At 35.6% G+C, this 17,332-nt stretch overlaps 1 protein-coding gene across 1 annotated transcript; it reads right to left on the bottom strand.

Moving 5' to 3' along the window:
* Positions 1–1,575: 1,575 nt before the first annotated feature.
* LOC131052693 (L-type lectin-domain containing receptor kinase IX.1-like) lies at positions 1,576–3,559 on the bottom strand. Its single transcript, XM_057987273.2, has 3 exons — positions 3,420–3,559; positions 3,199–3,361; positions 1,576–3,108 (listed from the first exon to the last, which is right to left on the bottom strand). Exons 1-3 carry the CDS (start codon positions 3,557–3,559, stop codon positions 1,576–1,578), a joined length of 1,836 nt encoding a protein of 611 aa, XP_057843256.1.
* Positions 3,560–17,332: the final 13,773 nt, after the last annotated feature.

Raw genomic sequence — 17,332 nt, forward strand, 5'->3', positions numbered from 1 at the left:
TGGGAAGGATAGAATGTGAGATGATATTAGATTGTAAATTTAGACAATTGATTACATTTGAATGCAACAATATAATAATAGATCATGTAAATAAAGGAATTTAATCCTCTTTGCATATGTTTATATGTAAACTTAATTAAAAGTAGTCCTAAAAATATGGACTGAAAATTGTAAATATTTTTAATGGAAGGGAGCCTTTCTATATTTAATAAATAGAAATTAAATTATCATTATGTGAAGTCTACATCAATGAATAAGAGATATGGGTCAAAGAACATTCTTATCTATATGAAAGCTTGTCTTATATCTCCTATAATTGAATGGTTAAATAAGAAACTTGATAGCATACACTTAGCTCTTATATCTCTTAGCTCTTTTCTATTCTAATAATGGCTCATGGAGTGTGATCTCATATGTTGGTACAAAAAAAGCTCACACAATCTAATACACAAAGTATAGCATTATGAAACTATGATCGATTGTAGAAATCTGATATCATTTACTTGATAACATATTAAATCGGTAACTATTATATTGGAATTAATCGTTTTTTTGAAAATAAATGTCAACAAACTCTGATCTAAATATCAATATGGAGGAGAAAGAACATACACTTATTTTCCTATTAGTTTCATGTATGATGTTAACATTTAATAGATCTTTTTTGACTTATTTGTGAGCCTTAAATCTATATCAAACACTCTGTCAAGTTGCATTACTTAGCTTAGAATGTCATTGATCTATTTATAGCTACTTGTTTAGCCAAATGATTTATAACTAATTTCACATTTGACAATTTTATTCTTATTAACAAAAATATCATACCTAAATTTTGATTTCTAACAACCTTCAAATTGATAGAAATATTCAATATTAATCACATGATATTAATACAATTCTAAGCATTGAATTGAGACTATTCTAGTTAGATATTTCTTATTAAAATGCCTACCCATTACTATACGTTGTGAACATCCCTATATTTTTTTAATTCAAGTTTATGACTAGATATACTTTGATTCTAAAGAAACTCAAATAAGTTGGATATGGAATAGTATAGTTCAACCTCTCTTCTATGAATTTCCTTTGTATATGATAAAATTGTATCAATATTTTTGTAATGATAATAAAATATTTTTGAAAATAACTATTAAAATTCTTAATCAAAGAATTAGAAATATTAAATTTAAATTTTGTTAAAATTTATATTGCGTTTGAAAAGAACATATTATAAACAATTTTGGTTTTAATGACTTATAACATTGATATTTACATAGACATTTAAAAAATCAAATAATGAAAAAGACATAATTACAAACACATTTATAAAACTTTAAAATAATTATAAATCTTAAGCGATTAATCTTTAAAAGAGAGAATTTAGTAAAGCTTATATGGTTATACGTACCAGAAACATAAGCCTTCAAGCAACCAAATGATCATGAAGTTACCTAATCAGCTAATTGAAATCCAATCTAACTCACATCTAAAGTTTTAAAACCTTTGCAATCACATAGATATTGCAAAATACATAAACTAAGATCTAAGATTACGAGTAACCAGAACCTAACATAGCTAATCAGAATCGGAACGAGGTTCTGAACAAGAGAAATAAGTGGGGATTTCCATTCTCCCTCCCACTTCTGTTGAACTCGAAGAGGATGATGATGATGAAAGGGCGTCCAGAGAAATACGGTCACTATACACAGCTACAGGGAAGTTGAGAGGAACATGAGGCAAATCAGCTCCTCTTTCCAGACTCAGGGCCCCGAAGCTGAACGCGTCTATTTGTCGTGTGGCCTTTCCTGTTGTTACGAACTCCGGCGCTATATACCCAATTGTACCCGCTGGCGCGTGTCCTACTTTTTCGCGTTCCACCATTCTGGCAAGGCCAAAATCACCCAGCTTCGCTTTTAGATTTGAATCCAGCATCACATTGCTCGCTTTGATATCTCTATGCACAACGCTCTCATGGCGATCCTCATCTAGATAAACCAGAGCAGAACCAACATCACAGGCTATGCGGTATCTTCGATCCCAATCCAGTAGAGTTTCCGGATTTTCAAAAATATGCTTGTCCAGACTTCCATTTGGGAGTAACTCGTAAACCAGAAGCAAGTCGTCCTTTCGATGGGACCATCCAAGAAACTTCACGAGATTATGGTGATTAAACTTACTGTTTATGCATATCTCTGTTAGGTACTCACGTTTCCCCTGCTTGGACGACGGAGATACTCTCTTAATTGCCACAGCTTCGTTTGTGCTAAGCAAAGTGCCTCTGTAAACAAATCCGAAGCCGCCGACTCCAATCCTTCTGTCATCGCTGAAATTGTTGGTGGCGGCGCAGAGCTCGGTGTAAGAAAACTCCAGAGCGGATTGCGCTGCCTCGCGAAGCGATCTGTTGAACTCTTCATCGCTCTCTTCGCCTTTGTTCCCAATTTCTCTTGTTCTATTGTACCACCTGATTCCAAAAAAGAGAAAAACACATATGGCAATGAAACAGGGGAAAACGGATATCAATATGATCTTTGCAGAAGAATTCTCTTTTCGCGTGTTAGCTGGGCCAGGGGATCTCGTTTCTGGAACCGGGGCTCTGGCTCGAATCTCCCACGAATATTGACATGAAAAATTCCAAACGCGCGCTGTGTGAAGCTCAACTGCGTGCCCATTCCCAGTGGACGCCGAAAAGCCAACTATGACGTTCTGGGGAAGATGCTGCCGTAGATTTATATAATTCGACGAGATTGGACTTTCTGGTTTAGAAGCATCAGTGCCATTAGGATTAAATGAAAGAAACACTTGAAGCAGACTTACAGTGCCATCGTAATCCACCCATGCGTCCCATTTTCCTCTATTGCCGGAAAGACCATAAAATGAGACATTTTTCTTGGATTTTATTCTGTTGACATCAATTCCCAAATCGATTTCATCACTGGAATCGATATCAGTTTTCTTGGATGTGACAAACTTCACGGCCACAATCTGATTCGATGTATTTCCATTTGTTGTGTTTGTAAAGAGGCCAAGATATTCTCCCGGACTAGGGTTCAATCCAGAATTTGCGAGAAAGAAAGCGAGTCCATCCCCATTCGCTCTTTTATCAGAGGCCTTAGAGATGACGAATTAAAAATAGGTAGAAAAATTTGCCACAGCTGCAGAAAAACCATCCCACGCAGGAATTAAATCATTATAAATTGCCCATCCAAGGCTCGAGTTCAGGCTAGAGTTTAGTTGAGTCTTGGTGAGCCGAATCTCGTTATGAGAAATGGAAGCATCTCCTATCGCCGTCATATTGATCTGGGGAGTAAAGTTAAAGGCAATGGCTCCTGCATCTGTCCCATGAATGAAAGAATTAGAAGCACTAATACAGACGATGAATAGTTGAGCCATATGAATTCTATGGAGACTAGCCATCTCACCCGGTCTTTTTTTTCTTTCCGGCTAACAACGTTAATTTAGAGTCGTAAAAGGGGCCACCACCAACTTGGTCAAACTGCCCCATGGCTCTACTGTTGGAAACTGATCCTTCAGTTCTGCGTGCAGGAAACTGCTTAGTCATTTTAGTTTATTTCTATTTTTAGCTCGCTGTGTTTTTTTTCCCTTTAATGGTAGTGAGAACTTTATATCTCTATGTTTCTTTTATGTTTTGTGTTGAGATCTGTTTGTAGCTGCTCTATTTTTGGCTTTCATAGTAAAAGTGTTTATGCTGCTCTGTTTTCTGTTAAATATATATAGTGTGATTAAACTTTTCTGTATGTGAAAAGTGCCTCTCTTCAATATTGCAAGTGATAGTCCAGGCAGAAAATAACAATCTGGGATCTTTGTTAGCAGATAGAAAAAAGAATGGAAAGAATGGCAATCTAAAATATAATTTGTATTCCTCTAAAAACTATTTATTCAAAATAAAATAAACAAGCAGATATAAAGAGGAGGCAAAAACAGTTGTAAATTGTTATACAAAACTGCCAGAACAGAAAAACCTAATAAAATAAACTAATGAAAAATTAATCTAAATAAAACTAAACCCCTGATGAGATATTAACACCCCCCCTTAATCTGAAGGGGTTAAGCCGAGCATTTCTCTGAACTTCTCAAACTTTTCTCTACCCAAAGCCTTGGTAAGAATATCTGCTGGTTGATCTACAGCGAGGCAATATTTAAGGTATATGTTGCCATCTTTCACATGATGCCGAATCAAATGAAACTTTGTATTGATGTGCTTGGTGTGATCATCAAATATTGAATTTTTAGCCATTTTGATAGCAGATTGATTGTTAATGAAGAGTGGAGTTGATGAAATCTATGGTGTCTGCAAGTCTTCAAAAATGCTTCGAAGCCATAAGATTTCCCGAGTTGCTTCAAAGGCGACCATATATTCAGCTTTGGAAGAAGAGGCGGCTGGAATAGATTTCTTTTTAGATCTCCAAGAGATGATAGCAGATCCAAGATACATCAAATACCCGGATGTAGATATTCCATCTGTGGAATCACCTACATAATCGGAATCAGAATAGCCAACCAAAGAAAGTTGGTTTGTCTTGGAGTATTTGAGCCCATAGTGTTGAGTACCTTACAAATAATGAAGAATGCATTTGGCAGCTAACCAATGAATTTCTCTAGGTTGTTGCATAAACCTTGAAAGAACTCCAACAACAAAAGAAATATCCGAACGGGTAGTTGTAGCATAAATCAAACTACCAACAAGTTTCCTATAGATAGTTGCATCAACCAATGCTAAAGGGTCATCTGAAGAGAGCTTAAGATTTTGCTCCATAGGAGTACTAAGGGGTTTACAATCACCCATGCCAAACTTATGCAAAAATTCACCAATATATTTTTGTTGGGGGACAAAAATAAAATGAGGTGTTTGAGTTACCTCAATACCCAAATAGTAATGAAGATGACCCAAATCAATCATATCAAAACCTTGCTTCAGTTGTTCTTTTACATTTTGAATATTATTCTCATCAGGACCAGTGATAAATAAATCATCCACATAAACAACAAGATAGACAATAATGTTATCAAGTTTTTTAACAAAAAGTGTGGTATCGTCAAATTTAAAATTTTGGAAATTCAACTTTAAGAGATACTCGATAAGTTTTTCATACTAGGCTCGAGGAGCTTGTTTCAAACCATATAATGATTTGACAAGCTTGCATACCTGATGTTCTTTTCCATTGACTGTATATCCATCTAGTTAAGTCATATAAACTAATTCTTTGAGATCATCATTTAAGAATGTTGTTTTAACATCCATTTGGTGAATTTTCCACCCATATTAAGCTGCAAGGGCCAACAAAGCATGAATGGTGGTCCATTTTGTTGTAGGTGCAAAGGTTTCATCACAATCTATGCCCTCCTTTTGAGAACAACCTTTGGCAACAAGCCGGGCTTTGTGTATGTCAAGTGTACCATCTGCTTTATATTTATTCCTGAAAATCCACTTGCAGCCAATAGGTTTACAACCAAGTGGAGGATCAACCAACTCCCATATGCCATTTTTCAAAAGAGCATCATACTCATTTTGCATAGCTTTCCTCCATACTGTAATATTTTTGGCTTCATTATAGGATGAAGGTTCGGAGTCAATTATGAGATTGAGTTCACCAATGGTCTCCAAGTTATCTGCACTATTGGTTTGAGCTTGGAGCATTGCTTTGTAAGAGCTTCTTGTACCTGTTTTACCTATTTCATCGGGTCTTAAATCTTTCAATGTTTGTTGGACTTTTTTTGCCCACTTATGAGAAGACTTTGGTTGCACAAAAGATTTGACCATTTCATTACTAGATGTTGTATTAGTGGTTAATGGTTCGGAGAGTTCAAGCTCATCATGATGGGTTTCTTCTTGGTCATTTGATGGAGCAGCATGAATTAGATCACTTGGAGATATAGATTCTATGTGTGGAATCTCACAAAAGTTTTCTATCCAATGAGAAAAATTTGTAATTGTATCAAGCAGTTTGAATTTACATTCATCATTTTTAGCAATGTTGGAGGTTTCAACAAATACAACATAACATGTAATAAAGAAAGTTTTGTTGACTTCATCATACAACCTATATGCTTTGGAAGATTTTGAATAACCAAGAAAAATACACTTAATACTGTGATGCTACAACTTACTTATTTTGTCCTTGGGAATTAAAGCATAGCGAGTGGAACCAAAAATGTGAAGATGTCGAACAGAAGGAGGATATCCAAACCACACTTCATATGGAATAGATTGGTGTAATGCAAATGATAGAGATCTATTATGAAGATAAACTGCAGTTCTTGTTGCTTCAGCCCAAAAATGTAATTTGATTCCTTTAGAATATAACTTTGCACGAACCATATTCATGATAGTTCTATTCATTCATTCAACAACACCATTTTGTTGAGGAGTACCTGGAACAGTAAGATGATGTTGGATCCCATTTTGACATAGATAATCCTCAAAAACTAGAGAAGTAAATTCTCCACCATTATCTGTTCGAAGAGTACCAATTTGAGATTGAGCTTGTTTTTCAATCATAAAACGAAACCTTTTAAAATTTTCAAAAGCTTATGATTTTTGCTGCAAGAAATAAATCGAAGTCATGCGACTACAATCATCAATAAACAACATGAAATACTTAGATCCTCCCATAGAATTTACTAGTAAAGGCCCACATAAATCAGAATGAATAAGCTGCAATTTTCTTTGTGCTCTCCAAGTGGAGCGAGGAAAAGAATTTCTATGTTGCTTGGCAAGAATACATGCTTCACATTTTTTAATTAGGTAAAATAGGTAAGCCGTCAACACCATTCTTTTGTAGGATATGAATGTTATCATAACCAATATGCCCAAGTCTTGCATGCCATAAAAGAACAGGAGATAGACTACCATCTTCAGTAAGATATGCAAAAAATTTAGAAAAAGAAGAAGTGCCATTTAGTTTTAGTAATCTCCCATCCTCACATCCAGTGAATACAACTTGGTTATTTGATTGTTTTCTAACAACAACTTGCCCATCTTTTAACAAAATAGAGTATCCTTGTTGTCAAATCAATACGAGTGATAACAAATTACGTTGCAATTGAGGAATAAACAATACATCATGAAGCACAAAGTCTAGAAGATTAGGCAACTTAAATCGAATAGTTCCTTTTTCAATAGGTTTGAGACTTGATTTATCAGCTAAATAAATTGGACCACGTGGACTTTCATGAAATTCCTCAAAGTATTCACATCAAAATGTCATATGTTGTGTGGCTCCGGTATCTAAGATCCAAGAATCATACCATGAGGAATTAGATGCAAAGTTGGAAACAGAAAGAACATATTGATCACCATCACTATCACAAGCAAATTGTGCTGCTCATGGAATTTTATCATCTGAATGTTTATCATCATTATAAACTTTTATTTTTTTGCTTAAAAGTATTTTCTTTAAAACTTTCTTTCTTATCCCATGACAGCTTGCATTCATGTGCTTCATGACTTCATTTTCTACCACATCTTTTACAATATAAATGTTGCCTATCATTTTGATTATCATTTTTCCTCCATTGACCTCTACCTTTGCCTCTATCATTATAACCTCCACTTGAAGAGCTCTTATTTAGAGGTTTTTCTTGGTGAGAAAAACAAACATTTTCATTAGTATTATCTCTTTTTCTTCCAAAAGCTTTTTCACGTTCAGCCAACTTTTCAACCAATAAATCAAAACTAATGGTTTTCAATTGGTTACTTGCTTGAAGGGACTCTAGATAAGTAGAATGTGTTGGAAGAAGTGCCTTAATAAAAGCATTGAGATAAATATCACCATTTTTTAATTCAAGATTGAACAATTTTAATTGTAACTGAATAAATTATCATTATGAATGAGAATCAAATAAATTTTTTAACTTGTCAAGGGCTTCCCAAGCAAATTTGCATCCTTGTATATGATAATATGCATATCCATTAACTGAAACTCTTATCAAATCCAAGGCTTTTGAATTTTTATAATTCCAAATTTCTTTATCTTTAGCATCTGTTGGTTCTATAGGTTGGGTATCTCCATCACATATTTTATACCATAAATCATTAAAAATTAATGTATTTTCCACTTTTCTATGCCATTCCAACCAAGTATCTTTTCCGGTTAATATTTCCCCAATCAATGAAACAATAGACTACATTGTAAATTGAAAATAAATGTATATAGAATTTGCACAATTTGAAATTTTATAGGATTGCTCAAAGTCTCTTGCCAAACTTTACCAAATATAACAAGATATAAAATTCTTGTAAAAATAAATAAATTGATTTCACTTGAATCAATTTTTGTTTCCATATTTTGATTCTATAGAAAGCTACAATCTTCAGATGCTTCACATAAAAATATACTCCAAACTCCAAAACTCTGATACCACTGATAGCCCAGGCAGAAAATAACAATCTGGAATCTCTGTTAGAAGATAGAAAAAAGAATGGAAAGAATGGCAATCTGAATATAATTTGTATTCCTGTAAAAACTGTTTATTCAAAATAAAATAAACAAGCAGATATAAAGAGGAGGCAAAAACAGTTGTAAACTGTTATACAAAACTACTAGAATAGAAAAACCTAATAAAATAAACTAATGAAAAATTAATCTAAATTAAACTAAACCCCTATTGAGATATTAACAGCAAGTGTGTTCTGATTTATTTTGTTTTGCTATGTAATTCCATCATCATCATTATCTGGGTTTGTTTTCAAAATCTATGTCTACGATCTATAAATTCATTTTTCTTTTAGTCCAATGAAATAGTTCAATCTTCATATTCATTATATAGATTTGACATTGTGCATTATCTGTTGTTGGTCATTTCTCTTTATAGAATGATATTATGTCCTTCCCAACTCTCTCACTTTCAGGATCCAAGAATGTGCTTACATTCATTGATGATTACTCTAATCACACATGCTTCTAGATTCTTAAGTAAAAGAGTTATGTCTTTGCACTTGTAAGACATTTAAGGTGTTTCTAGAGAAGTAATCGAGTTCTTCTATTCAATGGGTTGACATAGATAATTAAGGGAATATGTGAACTTGATGTTTTAAGATTATTTCATTGATCATGGTTTTCATCATCAAATTATAACTCCTACTTCTGAATAGAATGGTGTTTCCAAACATAATAAATGATCACTCAGGAAAAAGGCCAATTTTATGCTTCAGGCACATTTTAGGGCTTCATTCTCTCAAGCTAGGACACTCAAATATGCTAACTATATTAACAATTGCATTCCCCATAGTGCAATTTTGAATATCAATCTAGAGGAGCCTTGGTTCAAGCTTGATATTTCCTTCTTTGTGTTGTGTGGTAGTGAGGAATGGGCATTCAAAATAGATGGAAAATATATGAAAATGGAGAAGAAGAATCAACCATTCAGATTTGCTAGCTATATTTTGAGAATATTAATGCTCATCAGTCATTTGATCCTATGATGAGAAATGTCTAATTTTGTATAGATGTCCATTTTCATGAGTCGTTTCAATAGAAAATTTTTGCATCTGCTTCTTCCCCTACTTCACCTTCCTTATCCCATGAGGATACTTGTGCACTGGAGGATACTTTGATGATTATTTTAATGATTATATAGTACCACCTCCCACACCACCACTTTGGCATTCTCAAACTCATGCTCTTTCTAAGTGGCCCTAAACTATTATTTATGTGTATCAATCTTTAGTCGATGATTGTATATTTTGTATTGCACTACGTCTCAATATTCTAGTACCAATCTTTAGATTCATGCTACATTTATTGGTGCATAAGTTTTTCAAAGGTTTTATGTATACCAAGGTACGATTAGTCTATGGATGAGTAGTCTTTATTGATGAAAATTCGTAAAGATTTTCATTTCTCTCCCTTTGTAGAAAAGGATGGTTTGGTGCAAGTCGATGTATCACATTAATTATATAGAATATGATTCTATTTGGCATTGCAAAACATTATTGTTTCTTATGGTTTCTCACAAGTTGAGGGTATTGACTACACCAAGGTTTTTGCCCTTGTAGCTAAGATAAATTCAATTCACCTTGTCATTTCTCTAGTTGAATCTTAGGATTAACCTATTTATCAGATGAATGTGAAGAGTGCATTCTTCCAAGGTGATATTCATGAGGAGATCTACATGGAGCAACCTCTAAGATTCATGTAGGAATCTTCTCTTGTCTGCAATCTATTATATCCTTTGAATGGTCTCAAGAAGTCACCTAGGGCATAACATGAGAAAATAGATTATTTTTCACTTGTATATAGCTTCACATGTTGTCACTTTAATGACACAATCTATATTAAAAGATGTGAAATTGATGTTTTGATGGAGATGGCGTAGAAAAGCAAAAAAAAGCTCTTTGCTCTATCACCAACCTTCGCAGATTAGGCAAGGTCTCTCCTCATGTCATCATTCCCTCCCCTTTCGTTGTTGTTCCCAAAACCATGAACTATAGTTGACCGAGCCTAAACTTATTAGACCAATCACATAATAGGGATTCTCGGAGGAAGAAGTGGGCCTTCTATGTTCAGCGAGTTCAATGACTGCTGTGTTGGACTATCTTGGAATATAGAGGCTTCAACACAAGCAGAGTTTCCCCTGTGATCTCAAAGTGAACGCGTGATCATGAATGTGATTCCTAATGTGATCCCATAGTGCTTCCAAAAATGCTTACGATGCAGATAATCTAATTCTCACTAGTAGTTCATCCTTCATGCTTCAAGATATATGAAATTCCTTGATGGAGTGCTTTGCCATAATATATCTTATGCTTTTGTAGTTGTTTCGTAGATTACAAGTTCTTTAGTCTTTTGAGGATATCTCCATTCATTAGCAAAACTATGTCATTTATCTACTTCATCATTTTAGTATGGTTGGTTTTAATCTAACTCCTAGATCATTTTAGTTAGTTGTCACATAGATTTCTATTCCACCACATCTCATGTTGACTATTTTGTATATGTACAAATTTGGTATGTACCCTCTTGCATTTGGTATATACATGCCCTAATATTATCACTAAAACAAACAACTATTGCATTATCATCCACTAAGCTTTAGTATGAAGGTGCAACTCTTTCTACCCATGAGTTTTTGTGCCTACAATAGATTATAATAGACTTTGGTCTACCACTTGATAGTCTTAGACATATTTGGTGTCATAACCAAAGCCTCATTTGCATTGCATGCAACATAGTTGACAATCAAAACATAAAGCACATCAAATTACACATTATATTTGACATCTCACCCACAAGGGTCATCTCTCCTTAGAGAATTCGCCTATTGAGGAGCATGTTGTGTACATATTCATTAAACCTTTCATTTCACCCCATTATCTCTAGTTGTGATCGATGCTTGGGGTGAATAAAGTTGTCCTTGGGGGGGTCTACTTGAGTCCTTTGTCTTTCACATTTTACATATCTCTTTTGAATATGACATTTTTCCCATCAAATTTACTCCTTTTTTTAGTTGTTGAAGTTTTTCTTTTAATTATTCGTATATGGATACATCATCAAGCCTAGTTCGTAGGACCCTTCTTTTATTTGTGTACATTAGTTTAACTTTTTCCTGAGTTGCAAATAAGGGCATGTCAATGTAAAATGTTATTTTTTAATTAGTTATCGAGGTCTCTGTTTACACTAGCATAATTAAGCTTACTTAGGTTGTACTTTTTTGTCTAATGTCATAGGATTAAGATACTTGTCGTGATCTAGTTTAATGCTCACTTAAGATTCACTTAGGGTTTCTTATTATTTACCAATGGTAAACCATGTATATTACATCATTATTTATGTTTTCTTTTTGCATCAATAGAGCTCGGGCTATTACAATAATTATATTACTCTTTCACTCTTTATGTGATAGGTGTTTGATTGCAAGTGACTTTTAGAGTTGTAGAATTAAGAAATCAATTTCGAGAATACAATTTTTTAAGAAATAAGAAAACTTAATTAACTTACATGTACAACTAAGAATCAATGCTTTAAAAGAATATACTTTATACAATACAATTTTATATTTACAAATAAACCTAAAAGAAAAACTTATACCTCATATAAATATCATATATTTTATATATCATAATCTTTTATACCACACCAAAAAAAATAAAAAAAAATAAAAAATGAAAACTACTAATATACATTTTAGAATTTTCTTGAAACGTAGAAACTTCCATCAATACAAACATCGACAAAAAAATCACTTTGAACTATATTTTTTCTAACTAAAATGTGAAGAATAGAACTCGTTGAGAAGACTTCTTCAAAGTTTAAGTCTTAACATGTGCGTTCATACATACATTAAGTACTGCATATTATTTTTGCCTAATCTAGAGTTACCTTTGGTACTCGACATTATATTTGCCTAATCTAGACTGACATATTAAGTAACAAAATAGACTACCTTGTCACAAAAGACAACGAATACATCATGGGAAGCCATGGAATGAGGTCAGAAAGAACACTAACTACTTAGACTCAAGCTATGATCCTGCATTATCTCAGTACAATAACCAATATGAATCAGTTCACATAATCTGTCAGGATAGAATATCATATGAAGGACGAAAAGAAAAAGTCACAAACAAGTGTAATGTATGACAAGAGACTTTAAAATGATGATGAAATCTGTTCAGTTAGAAACGCGTCCAGGCAACATGTGTGAATGACAGGCCTTGACCCATTCTACGTTCATTTGTAATTGTGAATATTATAAATACGAACTCTATTCAGATATCAAAACATATCTACAACTGATTCATCTGCTTTTGAATTGGGTTTATTTTCTAAGGTATTCTTCTTCTTTTTTATTACGAAGCTTGAGTTGAAGCATGGCTACTACGGCAAGTTTCCTTTCTGTTTTAATGATCATATCGGATTTATGCGAAAATGTAAGTACACACTCTGTTGGGGACCCCTTAACCTCTGAGTACTATCTGTGGACTTTTCCAGAGGTTGAGGCCATTGTTTTTGACGGAGTGGCAAGAGCTGTAGCTCAACATCAACGCATGGCTGCCTCTAATCTTGTTTTATGATTTTAGGTTTGTTATCACTTAATAGTTCAAAGATAATTGAATTGCTTTCACTTGGTTAAACATCTACTGTATAGATGGGCTTTTGATTCTTCACAATGAGCATTAGCACTGATGTTTCTAAACCTCAGGTCTCAATCTTATTTTATGGTATAGATCTTGTTGACTCTTAATTCTACCTTAAACTTGAACAACCTTATGGGAAATTCAATGATGAGGGACTGATTGCAGGAAACTCACTGAATGACCTCCGGGTTTGAGAAGCCAGCTTTTCATATAGTTGGGGGAGAAAAGGGAAAAGAGGAAACTTTAAAGAAAATGATCTACACTACTTAGCTGATACACCAGAGCATTTCAGAACAATATCAATAGCATATAAAACTCAGAGATATGTAGTTTTAAAGCTCATTCAACAATCTACATGCCCAGTTTTATTTGAGAGAGTAATTCAACAAGAACTTATTTAACATAAAATGACATTTAACCATTCATCTAATAGATAACAAGTCTCATGACATAGTTTAATCCACAAAGTCTCACATTGAATATCACAAAAGTTAATGAACTAGAAAACAACACAAAAGTTAATATATTAAGCTTCAAATAAAATCATCACAAAGGCCATAGGCACAATCTGACACAATTATCATTCACCAAATTTCATTAACATAAAGGCTTCTTGATGAGCTAATTTTTTTTAACACTCTAAAAGTCTAAACCCTCTAAACAAGGAAAACATAAGCATAAATAGAGCCCCTGGCTCAACTAACAACTCGCAACATTTGCAACCTTCCAGCAACCCAATAAGAAAATTGCAATACAAATCACAACCTGATTCATGAACTATCATAGAGGACATGCGGCAGCTCAGGGGAGAACCAAAAATGAGTGCAAAGAAATCATCTAATCGTGCAATGCAGAGACACCAAGTGTCTTTACCTTTACATGATGGATAGTGGGGCCAGGAGGAGTGCCATGTCATAAAAACCTGAGCCATGCGGCAACTCCACATTTCCCCAAACTCTGAATGAGAAAAGCGAGCAATCAGAAGCAACACTGAGATGACACCCGGTTCATGTGTTTTGTATGGGGAACATAGATGGAAAATCAAAAGGAACGAGCACCACTTGATCAAAATACTACCTACGGACGACTTCAAAATAATGTTAACATTTCTTGGCGACTAAATGGGGAATTCTGCCTACGGAATGCTAGAACCCAAAATTGTTAGTTCAGAGACCAGACTTCATGTCAGAACAGGGCAGAGCAGATCGAAGACCTACTGCAATGGAAACTAATCATCCTCAAAGGGAAATGCTTCTGCTTCCAAATTCTGGTAGTGTTGATCTAAAAAAATTATGTCATCAAATAGCAAGCTTTTTGATTCATCATGAACTAATTTCAAGAGCGCGTAGAGCTGGGCCAGGGAATGCAAAAGACGCTTGACCTCCTCTACCGAAATATGATTGTTCAAGCATTGTAGGAAGGTCCTATCTTGCTACAGCTACTCAACCTGATTTAACACTTTCTCAATTCCTAACACAGAACCATCCACAAGAAACGGAGAAGGCAGGCCCAATGAAACAAACCTTTCTATGCATTGCTTGATGTTCGAAACCAAAATCTGTAATGGCTCAAGTGCCTCTGATATATTCATAATCACTCTGTGCCAGTTGATGAAGACATTAGTCTTCTTGATCAATTGTCTGCGATCTCCAATCCCTTTCTCCCTCAACTCTTCATCTTGAGCTGCATATAGCATCTGGATTAAGTCCTAGGCCACGGGGAGCGTAGGACCAATAACAAGCATAGAGTTGTTAATGAGGGCACCAGCCTTGACATAGAGGGATTGTGCTTCTCTAAGAAATCTCACCATAGGTTGCAATGAGAGGTTGTACTGCTTAATTCTTTCCCAATGGGAAACATGTAACTCCACCAAAATTAGAGAAAAATATTTAGAAACCTCCACGGGGGGGTCAATACTTAACAACCGTGAGATTTCCTCGTCCTTTGTCATTATTTCATGTTGCAGCTCCCTACACTTTTCTTGTTCAATGACCACTTGACTCTCCAGAGCAAGGAATTTAGCACTTCCATCTTGCATAGTTTATTGGAGTTGTGACATATGATCTCGCTCCTAACGCAACAAATTTTCCATATCCAGGAATTTCCTCTTGGCTTGCTCTAGGCTACTCTCTTTTCCATGCAACTTTGTTCCAAAATTTTCTTTATCTTCCGAAAGCATGACCTGTGTGTCAGTCAGTTTCTAAGTGTACTCTTCTTTTAGGCGGATCTCCTCATGCAACTGTGCATGCATTTGGGTGGCATCTCTGGAAGCTGCCTTTAGTTGTTGAATTTCTTGGTCTTTCTCCTACAATTATTTCAAGGCCACGTTTCTTGTTTCCTCTTGGCCTTTCAACTAAGAACTCACATTGTTAAGGGTGAACTGCAACTTTCCTTTTTCAGAGTTAGCTTGTGTCAACAATCCCTACAAGTGGTTGATTTTGGCATTCTAGGCTTTGTCTTGTTTTCTCTGTTGGGCCAGAGACTCTCGGAGGTTTGCATACTCCGCTTGCATTTTCTCTAGATACCAACTCTTTTTGATGAAACCTGAACACATGGCCTTCAAAGTTTCTTCCATCATTTCGACCTTGTCAGACGTCGTAGCATTCAGGAGGTTGACCTCGATAGCATGCAAACTATAATCATTGGGTCTCATTTGGGCTTCTGGCTTGTCAACCTTGGGGAACATGGTTGCAAAGAAAATACTATCCTTCTCCTCACTGAAGTGTGTCTGCAAGTGCGAACATGTTGGCCTGGCACCATCTTTTTACTTTATTTTACCATTCTTGCCAATACGAGTAGTCTTGGAATAGGTAACTTGTTGTTGATAATCATCTAGGTTGGCAATAGCTTGGCCTGCAAACACTACAGCAGCAGGATTTACAAAGGGGAATTGGTAAATAGGGTCACCAAAATAGGTCTGAAGAGGGCATGCAAGCATAGTTGAGAAAACCAATGGGACAAAAGGAGAGGCTCCTAAAGAAAATGGATCAGCAGATGCTGCTCCAACATTTGGGGGAGGAATGGACTCTTGAAAACCAAGCCTACATGAGACGATGGCTGCTTCAAGCATCTACGAGAAAAATATTGTAGGAATAAACTTGGGGACTAGTAATGAAATAGAGACCTATGGAAATGCTTCTTGAGGGTCAACCGATGCCCTGGTGAGCGCTAATGTGAGGGTGGTGGGAATCTGAGTATGCATAGATAGGAAATGGGTAGCAGCAAAAGAAATAGCTTGAGCAGAGGGAAAAGGTAAAGAAGGGCATACTTGAACCATGGAAGTCACCAGCCGCTGAGGAACTGAGGGAACCTTTGGGGCTCGAGAAGATGAACATTTCTTTGCAGAACCCAGATATTACTTCTTTCCGGAAGGGGATTCAAGCGCCTACTTCTTAGCTTGTCTCTTACCCACTTGGGAACAGGGTGTTTCAGTAGAACCGGCGAGAGGAAGAAGAATATGAGGCTCACTGTCTTGCTCTTCAATACATATAACCTCTATATCCTATCATTGGGCCACCTCAGCATATGAGTCTCCAGGTGGGGAGCTATTGCCTGTCTCTTCATCAGATTTGTTGTACTAGCATCATTCAGGCTAAAAACACTCGTCCAAAGGAGAGTTCCCAATGTTAGCCCTGGGCTGACTCACTTCTTGTGGGTACACCCATAAATCCTCCCTCTTTTTCCTTGGCGAAGAATCCAATGTCGTGGCTTCCAGCATGGTTTGGGGGATGGGTTTTGCGGGATTGTATTTTTGCATGACGGAGTAAAAACCCAACCACAGGGGTCATTTTAGCATGGAAACATCATTGAGACCCACATAGATATTTGGGTCATCCACCTGTGGGTTAGTCCGCCCTTCCCACAAGCTTCATGGTTTGTGTTTTACTGCATTCTTTCTTCTAGAAAGGCACCCATCTGAGTCATAACTCCATGTGTCATCAATCACTACTAAGTCGAGTTGCACTAGCTTAGATGTCAGGACATTTTCTACAATGTTTCTCTAGACAAGAGTGATGGGGCCAATAGCTTTGTGGTCCTCTGAAATGGAAATGTCATGCTTCCCTGCCCACGTTGCCCTTTCAATTCTCACCAACTGTCGTGTAATTTTGAGGGTGAGGGTCCTTTTGGTGACATAAGTAGGTAGGTGAAAGGGCTCCTCCAAGAAACCATGCACTCGAATAAAAGAAAAATCACTACCTAAAAACCAGTCACAAGGAGGGTGCTCATTGCACATCC

This window comes from Cryptomeria japonica, chromosome 5 (assembly GCF_030272615.1).
Source record: "Cryptomeria japonica chromosome 5, Sugi_1.0, whole genome shotgun sequence".
NCBI lineage: Eukaryota > Viridiplantae > Streptophyta > Pinopsida > Cupressales > Cupressaceae > Cryptomeria > Cryptomeria japonica.